Raw genomic sequence first — 11,395 nt, 5'->3', positions numbered from 1 at the left:
TTCAGTCATATCCTCCTTGGTTTGGGAACAAAGTCTTTCCTAGTGAGAAACAATGAGCATTTCCTGTCCACTGTAAACACGAGTTGTGAAATGCACAGTTATGCCAAAGCAGTATGAGACTCTAGACATGTACACTGTAACCAGTATGCCTAGTGTCAGTGCCAACATTTACATCACTATAGTAGGTCTGGCTATAGGACCTATATCGGCTATAGGGAGAGTGAGGTGACCACATCAGGTAGCAGCTGTTGGAGAGCATTGGTGGCTGAGAGGCCGTGATGACATTTCTCCAGCTGCTTCTCCTGAATTCACCAGCTCTTCCTATCTCTCAATGAATACTGCATGAGCCACACAACGTATCCTGTCCTGCCGCTAAACTAGCCTAGATGTGGCTGAGGACACTACCTTATTGCTGTGGAAGATGTTCCAATTACACTAGAGTTTCTTAAGTTGGTCCTGCATTACAGATCACATATTTTCTAATTTGTTGTCATTTGCCTTTAAGTAAGATTTAGTTTGTGGGCCTCAGTCATCAATATCCCTTCTCAGGTCTTTCAAACACAGGGGCATGCCTTCCTTGAACCAATGTGTGAGATTATCACACCGGCAAAAAAGACAGGAGCATAATGGTATACTCCCGTCAATATTGCATGATAATGGGAAGATTATCACATGATATTGCAATTATCCTCTGAATAAAGAGGAATTCTAGCACCACTTTTTATTAACAGAAAATCCCTGTGAATAAAAAGCAGTGCTAGAATTCCTCTTTATTTATGGGATAATTGTGGGATAATCGTGACGTTGCACAACAACATGTGATAATCTTAGTGTTATCATGCGATATTGATGGGCGCATACCACTTTGCTCCCATCTTTCTTTGCTGGTGTGATAATCTATATGGTGTAATCATTTGAGCATTGGACTATGACTGTGGAGAAAAGGTTTGAACCCCCATTCAGCGATGGAAATCCACTAGGTGACTTTGGACTTGCTCAGCCTCAAAAGAAGGCAAAAGCAAAGCCCCTCTGAACAAATCTTGCCAAGATGGAGTTATGTGGTTCTGGTGAGCAGGGTGCTGAAGCAGGGTGCATCCTGCCCTCTCCCACCAATGAGCAGCAGTGTGACAAGCAGAAGCAGGGGCCCTTATGGGATCATGTCACCACTTCCTGTCTCACCACAGGTTGCTGGAAGAAGAGGACAGGACATGACAACTTTCATTGCCTGCTTATCAGTGACACAGAACACATTTGCTCTAGATGACTGCCTAACTTTTTACGTACGTTTTAGGGACATTTGCAGTTGTGGCAAGATCAAAAATGTGAACCTGAAATGGTTATGAAATCCTACGTATAGCTTGTGACATCATAAATGACTAACAAAATTTCAAGCAGTATGTAGAAAATATGATAGCCTCAGTTTAGTCATTGCAGTAAGGAGAGATCAGTCTTGATTTGTTCTAGGACCCATCCAATAATCTTTTTGGCAGTCCATGGGTGCAAATACACTGAAGGAATATTGTAGTTTGTAACACTTCAACTGCCATGGCTCCATCCTACAGAATTCTGGGATTTACATTTTTCCAAGGCACCAGCACTCTTTAACAGAGAAGGTTAAAGACCATGTAAAACTACAAATTGCATTATTTCTATAGAATAGATGCACCCCATGGTATCCATAGAATTCTCCTCAGCATAACATTTCAAATAGTTCTCTTCCTGTCAGGTTTCTTCACTGTATTTTGGCTTCATAGTTTGGTCCCATACTGGAGGATGTGACTTTCAAAGTCTGGTCCCGTACTGGAGAATGTGAGTCGCTTCTCCTTGGTCAAACACAGTGGCTAATATTCCAGTAATTCAAGTTCATATCTTCAAAAAAATAGAGGACACATGCCCATCACTCCAATTATATATCCCTGTTTCAAGGGAACAGTATGAAATACTGGACTTTTCATATGTATGTGTGTGTGTGTGTGTGAAATCAGAATTAATCTCACACTGCGGTCTTGAAGCAACATAGGTGGGGTGGCTGCCGGCAAAATGCTGTTGCGGTGGGACTTTCTTGGGTCTTAATATGAATTTTAAAGGATCTGTCCCAGATGCTAAATTTAGTGAAGGGGGATAAGAATTAGCACCTTGGATGCTCATTTCAAGTCTGAACTGAAAGACAGAAATAATAAATAATAATAATAAAAATTTTATTTATATACCGCCCTTCCAGTGATCAGGGCGGTGCCATCCCACTGCTGGGGAAGCCACCATATCTGCCAGTGCTCTTTCCCTGATCATTGCTTTGAGCAGAAGGAGTCAGATGTCTGGAAACCTGTAGGTATCTTATGGTACAGCTACACTGTAGAAACAATGCAGTTTGACATCACTTTAACTGCCATGGCTGCATCCTACAGAATTCTTGGATTTTTAAGTTTGTGATGTACCAGCACTCTTTGGCAGAGAAGGCTTACAACCTTGTAATGCTTAGAAATCCCAGTATTCTATAGGATGAAGCTACAGCACTTTCAGCTGTGTCAAACTGCATTATTTCTACAGTATAGATGTACCCTAAAAGATAAATATGTTCCCCTATTGCTCAGTACCATGAAGGCACCCAGTTGAACCTGATCTTGGAAACTAAACATGGGCCTGGAACAGACGGGCCGAATGCACCATGCTAGCGCCGGTACTAGGGTTAGGGACCATGCACCGACCGCATGGTTCCTAACCCTAGGACGGCATGGCAGTGGAGTAATGGCAGTGTCCCATCCATATGGGCACCGCCATTTTGATGTAAGTGATGTGCAGCATCTGCACGTTGCTGCGTGTTGCTTATGTTGCAAGTGTACCACTGGCGCATTCACGACATCACTCCGGCACCACAAAAAGAACCCAGAAACCCTGGGTTCTTTTTACTCCAGAGGAATGGCATGTGGTTTGGGGGCTGCGCCGTCCCTCTGGAGTTAAAACAGGTGAATGCAGACCACCATTTTGCGGAGGTCTGTACTGCCCCATGATCAGGCCTGATTAGGACTTGGATGGCTGAGCTCCAGGAAATACCAGGTGCTGTCAGTTATAATTCAGAGGAAGGAACGGGCAAAACCACCTCTGTGTGTTCATTTCCTAAGAAAATCCTATAAAATGGGGGGGGGGGGGGGGGTTGGTGTTTGCCATAAGATGATTGGTGACTAAAAGGCACACAGTTTGCTTTTATGTTCCCCTATGGAAGTAGTTGGACATTGTGTGTGTGTGTGTGTGTGTGTGTTTAGTACAATGAGAAGGCCACAGAAGGGGATATGCACCTGTGGTGCTGTAGGGCATGTGGATGTGCATACTCAGCCAATGTATATCCCTCTACGGAAACTGGCATTACTCCTTCAGTTGACTGGTTGGTTGCCAATTCAGTTACATACTGAGTTGTGCATCATTTCCATTCACTGAAACCTGGGGATGTTCTGAGTAGGCCTGTGTAGGAATATTTTGGCATTTCCAAGAATAGCCAAATCTGGCTTTTGAAAAGGTGATGATTTGTGATTGTGTTGATCTTTTTAAAATTTGTGTATGTACTTGTTCCATAATATATGTATTAAGTATATTTATGTATAATGCTTAAAATTTTTGTTCCTGGTTTTATGAAAAACAGTAAGAAAGAAATGTTTTAGGAATGTAAAGGAGATTTGAGGTGAAGGAGCTTAACACTCACTGACCATAGTGAATTTCCATTTGTAGAAAAAGATGGTGTGTGTGGTTGTTTTTTTAAAAATGCTCAAGATTCAGAAGGTATTTTGTTTCATAGGAAGGGAGTCAATAGGTAGAACAATTTGTAGCAAGTTTTAACCATCTGTTCTTGCATCTATTCAGAATCACTAGTGCAATCCTATTCATGTTTATTTTGTGAGACTTACACTCAGGTAAAGTTTGTATGCCTGGCTTCAGAAAACAGGAAGGTACTGAAAAGGGGTTTTACTTGTCAGAAATATAATCACTGTAGCCTCATTCACACTACATAATTAACTGGTTTTCAAACCAGTGTAAACCAGTTTAAAGGGCCCTTGTTCTCACTTCCACCAAATTTCTGACATGGTTTCCTGGGCGGGCGCTGCACTAAACCCAGTTAAACTGGTTCTTCCTAATCCGGAGCATTCCCCACATCATTTTAAATGAACTGATTCAGCACAAGTGTGAAAGTGCTGTCGACTGGATTTGGTTCCCTGCAGCACGGTCACCCCATGACACAACTCCATTTTGATTCAATCCTATTGATGAATGTGAATGCGAAGTAGAGTAAATTGAAATGGGCAGATTCAATTGCGGTTTAAATAGTGTGAATATCTATTTGGCACCAACTCACTTCATCAATTTGACCCAAAAACTGGTTTATTATGTAGTGTGAATGAGACCTTCACCACTCAGATTGTTCACAAATCCTGTTCCATTTCTAAATTGCAAACAGCACTGCACTAACCTAAAACAGATGGATCTCTGGTGACATCTAGTGACATTCTAAGACTGTGCATAGTCTTTTCAATCAAAAGAAATTGTCTTCATAAACCCAGGGAGACTTCTAAAAATTTTAAGCAATATACATAAAACATATTTAATGCATGTTTTTTAAAAACTCTTTTTAAAGCTCTCTGAGTACCAGGCTAGGAAATGTTAAGGGGTCAGCATTCTATTACTCTATCCTCCACTAATCAAAGATTCACAGCTCCATACCTTCTACATATTATTTTATGGGAGTAATGGAAATCACCATGCTGACCTCTTAGGACATAACTATTTCAGATATTGGAAAAGTTAGGGGGGAGTGTTTGACTACAACTCATTCCCACAGATTATGCTAGATTTGGGGTTCTGGGATTATTGCTCCAAAAGTATTTTTCTCACACTGATTTTTTTCACTTTTCACTTTTGCATTGTTTCATAATTCCACAAAACTGAATTAATAACAATCATAAAATTAAATACATTGTATCTCAGGCTTCCATTCACAAAAAGAGCCCTGAACAAATGACAACATGCAGCTATCTTCAGCACTTATGCATAACTGAGAGTCAAGTAGAATAATTCTTCTCTATTTATAGCTCTTTCTTTTCCTAGCTGAATTTTTACCAGCTAGATGCTATTGTAGTATATTGACAGAACTCTTGCATATGTCTTGAATACAATATTTAAAATGACAGTAATTGTCAGTTATAGCAAACTCACCTAAAGTGATTGTTGACTTATACCCAAATGACTGAGATTTGCTTCTGAAAAGGCATCGTTTCAGTATAATAAATAATAATTGTTACACTGATAATCTATGCAATATTATGGGAATTTTTATAATCTGAGGATGGGTTTGAAACAATTTTTTATATAAGGAACACAACATGCAGACCTCAATACTACTGGTAGGTAGTGAGAGCCAGCATGGTGTAGTGATTTGAGTGTTGGACTACCACTCTGGACACCAGCCTTAGGATCCCCATATGTCAGAAGCAATTTGAAGGCACACAACACCAACAGCAGCAACTATTTTAGTTAATTTTGAAGAATAGGAAAGTAAAGTCATTACTTTTCAAAATTACAGCTATAACTATTCTGGGGCCTTGGAACTATAACTGTTGTTTTGAAAATACCTTTCCTACCTCTTGGACTCTGATCAAACAGAAGTCAGCTGGCCTATGTGCACAGAAATTTCTTTTTAATGGTCAGCTACTTGGCAGGAAAACTGGAGCAAGTGGGTCTGATTCAAGACCTCACATTGAAGCTGCCTGGATGAAGGGTTGCTCCTTGGAAATGCATCCTTCCACTGGCTGGGAAACGCACGGGCAAAAAGTACGTGCCACACACGTACTAGGGTTAGAAAGGAGTGTCCTTTCCGGATGCCCCTAACCCTAGTACGTGCTTGGCATGTACAAAATGGCGGCGCCCATTCTACACAGGCGCCGCCATCTTGATGTCGCCATCTTGATGCCACTTGCGGCGCCATTTCCCCGGCGCAAAAAGAAGCTGCATTTTGCAGTTTCTTTTTTGTTGCGTCCGGGAATCGCCTGGTTTGTCTGCTGCAGTTCTCAGACACAGCAACCAGCGGCGTTGACAGAGCTCCGTTTTGGGCGCTCTGTAAAACGCCATTGTTGGCCTGAGAACCAGATTGCTACTAGACAAGCACACCAAGGGATGTATGTCCATAATGTTTAGGGTAACACTTTAGGATGGACCACTGACATGTGGCCTCCGACATGAATACCCAAATTCCACTAACACACAAATTCTCATCAAAATAAATATACATTCATACACACATTTTCCCTAAGCAGTTTCTTGCACTTCAAAAATATCTCCGTTGCCACCAGTGGAGAGAGGCTTATAAAAGCCTCCACGGAGCATGGGAGATGATTCATTGCTTATCAGGGAGGTGTTCCCCAATGCTGTAGCTCCACATGGACACAAAGACACCCATGGTAAGAAGGCCTTCTAGCTCTCCTTCCAGTGGCACCAAATGAGGCTTTTAAAAAGGCTGGCTGGTATCCTTTTAGTGAGTTACATTGGCATAAGTCCAATTTATGCCATTATAACTCACTGTTTTAGTCATTGCACATGACTAATGTGCAATGGAATTCTGTAACAACCTACACCTGGACAACAAAAACTGGCTATCCTAAGGATTCTGGGCAACTCCTGTTGTGCTGCAGCCATCAATTACATTGTCAGAAAAACTAAAACCAATATGTCTAGTTTTAAAATATTTGTTGGAAAATATTAAATTTTATCTGACAGAACAGAATGCAGAATAAGATCATCCTGTTCAAATCAAATAATGAAAAATTGTCCTTGCTTCAACAACTAAAATTTCTTTATATTTAAAACTTTAGTTGATTGAGCAAAAATTGATATTTGGGGTTTTTTAAAAAAAACCTTTGAGTCATTTCTGACTTATGGCAGTCCTAAGGTGAACCTATCATGAGGTTTTCTGTGGCCATGTATGACTTTCCCAAGGTCACCCAGTGAGTTTCCATGGCCAAACAGAGAACGGAACCCTGATTCCCAGAATTATAGTCTAATGCTCAAACCACTACACCACACTGGCTGTCATTTGAGGTATATTGGATGCCATTTTGCCTTCTTGACCAATGGCCTTTGATAAAGAAAGCTATTCAGGACACATTTTATAAATAAATAAATAAAATAAGAATAGGAATGCACGACTCATATAATGTGCCAGCAACAGTCAACCATGAACAGATAAACAAGAGGCTGAAGTTGTTCAGGGTAATTGGGCTCATAAACTGGTTCTATTATTCACCTCCAAGAGTTTGTGAGAATGTGGCCATATTAAGCAGACTGGGTAGTAGACTACTGGAGGAGATTTCAGCATCTCAGGGAGAAGGCAGGCCTCTGTGTTATTCCACTGACAACTCAAACACAAGGGATTTGATTCCTTTTAGTTAGTACAATTCCATAGGTGTGCAAACATAGGTGACATTTCAATTCTACCTCCAAGAATTCAGACCTAATAATCAATGATCTTGGGAATTAATTGCCATCAGCCTTCTCTTGTGCTGCATAGTTTCTTTTATTCCCTGAGGAAGAAGCATGTTTGGCACTCCAGGAGTCTCCCTTAAGGTTGGCAAAACAAACCTCATGCAGAAGGCCCAAATACCTGGTTAAATACTGAGATATCATCAAGACCTCATATTTTTTCTTTATCTGAGTTTCATAACTTTTAGCTTTAACAGACTACTAAAGTAGATCTGGCTATCTGAAAAGCTCAGTGAATGTATATTTCTATTTTATAATATTTATGTAAGTTTTTCTCTTTCCTTTTAGCTCCTCTGTACCAGCATTCTTCAAACTGGCAGCCTCTTATTTCTATTTTCCACACTGTCTAATGGAAATTAGCTACTTTTTATATATAATTGTAATGGTATATTATGTATCTTATGGGTTGTTTCTGGTGATGTAGTTCTGTGAGTGCAGAGTGTACAGTTTATGTAAATTTACAAGTCTTGCCAATTCACAAATAAGACCACAGCCCCAATCTAGAAATAAATCCAGAGTAGAGCATCCTTCCAGCAGCCTCATTTTTCACAACCTGAAGCCCCTCATTTCTGACCTAACATGGATCTCTTTCAGAATGTAAGGTTAGTCTAGACTTTTCATTTTCAATGTATGTCATGTGTGCTTATGTGGAATGGTGACTAGTAAGCAGATAAATGATACAAATCGGTAATGCATGTGAAGTGCTATTTGAATATTGAACATTATCATCCTCATCCCAAATCTATAATTTAATGGAAAAGCAAGAGACTTTTCTACAATGACGAATTAATTCAGATCCATGTAATTTATAAAAATGGAATTAATAATAAGAAATGTGTGTTGGGGGGGTAATCAAGGTATATAAAAGGGTAGGAGCTATCTGCCAATGTTACATGTCAACAATAAAGATATAGGAATTAACAGATGAAGTTATGTACACATAACAGGATAAGAGTAAAAATGTTAAAAGCGCATAAGAATACAGGTAGGCTTAAAACAATGCACCAGTGCACTTAAGGTAACAATGTAGTGTTTTCTATTTTATATTTTATGGTAAACTGTAATTCCAGCCTAGTGAAGCCTATTCCTGAAATAAGTTCAGCCCTTTGAAAAGTTGCTTCAAAGTGTGGACCCATGCCCACTGAGATGGATGCCAGGAATTGCCACTGAGTTCAGATTTAAATAATATTTTAATTTAATGTTTATATTTAATTTAACTTAATATTATATTGTATAGCTTGTTTTTGAGATTATGTGAGTGATTAACTCTCTGTGCAAATATGTGCCTTCAAGCTGCCTGTCAACTTATGATGGCCCCATGTATTTCATAGGGTTTTCTCAAGCAAGGAGTACTCAGGGGTGTTTTTTCCAGTTCCTTCCTCTGAAATATAGCCTACATCACCTGGTATTTCTTGATGGTCCCCCATCCACATAATAAGCAAGCCTCATGCTACTAAGCTTCTGAGATCAAGATGTTTCGGCCCTACATATATTATTACTTCTTGTTTCTAGATCTTGTTTATGCTTGAGACCCATAGTACTGGTCCAAAGGATGGTAATTTTATGCAACATTTTATACAATATTTTAATAATTTTGTGCATGGAACAAAGTTCGTGTACACTGAACCATCAGAAAGCAAAAATGTCACTATCTCAGACACCTATGAAAAAGATTTGGGGTTTTGGAATATTTCAGATTTTTAGGATTCTGGATGAGAGAAGCTCAACTGTACATTTATAGTAGCAACCTTTGTCAGAGTCTACCTTCTTCCTGAGAATTCCACTGCTAAATGAGGACCTGTATAGCATACAAGTAGAATTTAATTTCCTACCACGACTAGCCTCTTGTTAGTAACACAGACATACTACAATTGCTACCCCAAGGCAGCAGCCAAGTCTCATAGCAGGTCACTGATACTGGGAAGGGGCAAGAAGGAAGCAACTGGATAGGTGTGTCTTCTTCTCACTCACCTAACCCCAGAGTTGGCAAAAGAGGCAGCATAACAACAATGTTGTCATTACTTTGTACTTCTCTTCAATTTGCAGAGGGATGAGAGCCAATTGCAGCTTCTCGGTACACTTAATAATGCAGTGTTTTATATTTTATATCCCTCTCTCCCCATACCTGTTTAATAATTTCCTCCTTTGCCTCTATAGCTGTTTATTGGTGGGGGGGGGGGGAGCAGGGAGTGGTCAGGCACAAAGGTACACAAGCCTGTCATCTAGATCTTAATCCTGTGTTTCATCACACTGCACTGTTTAAAAGACTATTCACAGAATTACTGACGTAACTTTTAAAAATATATATTATTCACCAGATCTCTGAAAATGGAAACAAATCCGGAAGGAAACTGCACCATGGTGAAAGAGTTCATTCTCCTAGGATTTTCTGAAGATCTAGAGGAGCAATTCCCCTTGTTTGTGATGTTTCTTGTGATCTACCTCATCACACTAACAGGGAACCTGGGGATGATTGTATTAATCAGGATCAGCACCCGGCTTCACCTGCCCATGTACTTCTTCCTGTTGAACTTGTCTGTCGTTGACATCTGTTACTCATCAGCCATCACCCCAAGGATGCTAATAAGCTTCCTAGCAGAGGACAAATCCATTTCCTTCAATGCATGTTTTACTCAGCTCTACTTTTTTGTTGCCTGGGTGTGCACCGAGTGTTTTCTGCTGGCCACAATGGCATATGACCGTTACATGGCAATCTGTAGCCCATTGCTCTATTCAGCAATCATGACTCAAAGAGTCTGCATCCCCTTGGTTGCTGGCTCATGTCTTGTTGGCTTCACAAATGCCGCAATAACAGTCTGTTTTATAAGCAGCTTATCATACTGTGGTTCTAATGTCATTAGACATTTCTTCTGTGATACTCCTCCCCTTTTAGCTCTATCCTCAGATAGCTATGTTACTGAAACAATAATTTCCTTCCTAGCTGGGCTCACCACCGTTGGATCCCTGTGTATCATACTCTTGTCATACCTGTTCATTCTGTCTGCCCTCCTCAAGATCCGTTCTAGTCAAGGCAGGCACAAGGCCTTCTCCACTTGCACCTCTCACATTACAGCAGTCACCATCTTCTATGGGACTCTGATATTTACATATCTGCGCCCCAATACAAGCTACTCTTTGGGCCGGGATCAAGTGGCATCTGTGTTCTACACTGTGGTGGTCCCTATGTTGAACCCTCTCATCTACAGCCTGAGGAACAAGGAAGTGAAGGAGGCTCTCTGGCAAACCATGAGAATGAAAATATGTTTGTAAGAAATATAGAAATAATTTAGCAACTTCAATAGGAATAAGTTGCAAGCATTAAAGAAAATAATTAGGGAATAAAATGAAACAGAACCCTCCATATGTTATAGAGCAGACCTGCACAACTTGGCAATAGGTAGGGGCTGAAATTAAAATGAATAAAAAAATTTCGGGCTGCATATAGATATTAATAATTAATAGTAATTCTGTTCTCATCCTCCTCTCCTCAGGAGAAAACTGAGTGGTGGAGGAGCCTTGCAGGGCATGTTTTGCCCCTATTCCTCATCCATTGCCCAGTCTTCTTCTTGGAGTAAAGCCCAACAGTGGCAAAGCCTTCAGGGATGAGCATTCACCTGTCTTCCTTCTCTGCCTTCTCTTTGGGAGAAAGTCCAGTAGTGGAGGAGCCTTCAGGGGGGAGCGTTCACCCTTCCTCCTCCTCCAGCCAGTCCTCACCTTGGAAGAAGGCTGATTGGCAGAGGAGCCTTGAGTTGTTCCACATTCCCATGGACCACCCTAAATCCTTTGGTGGGCCACATGCAGCCCCGGGCCATATGTTGTGCAGGCCTGTTATAGAGTGAACCCAGTGTGGACTCCAATATGTATATTTGGCAGGCTT

General features: G+C 40.6%; 1 protein-coding gene across 2 annotated transcripts; it reads left to right on the top strand.

Moving 5' to 3' along the window:
• The first annotated feature begins 4,263 nt into the window (after positions 1-4,263).
• Positions 4,264-10,788, top strand: LOC149314149 (olfactory receptor 5F1-like). Of its 2 annotated transcripts, none has more exons than XM_089523385.1 (2): positions 4,264-4,270; positions 9,866-10,788. In XM_089523385.1, exons 1-2 carry the CDS (start codon positions 4,264-4,266, stop codon positions 10,786-10,788), a joined length of 930 nt encoding a protein of 309 aa, XP_089379511.1. The 2 variants fall into 2 exon arrangements, with proteins under 2 accessions (XP_089379511.1, XP_089379510.1); XM_089523384.1 differs by lacking the exon at positions 4,264-4,270 and adding an exon at positions 9,119-9,128.
• The last annotated feature ends 607 nt before the right edge of the window (positions 10,789-11,395 follow it).

The sequence above is a fragment of the Sceloporus occidentalis genome, unplaced genomic scaffold (genome assembly GCF_023333645.1).
Source record: "Sceloporus occidentalis isolate IW3139 unplaced genomic scaffold, rSceOcc1.0.p SCAF_4, whole genome shotgun sequence".
In the NCBI taxonomy this organism is placed as follows: domain Eukaryota; kingdom Metazoa; phylum Chordata; class Lepidosauria; order Squamata; family Phrynosomatidae; genus Sceloporus; species Sceloporus occidentalis.
This window is presented reverse-complemented; position numbering and strand designations above follow the sequence as displayed.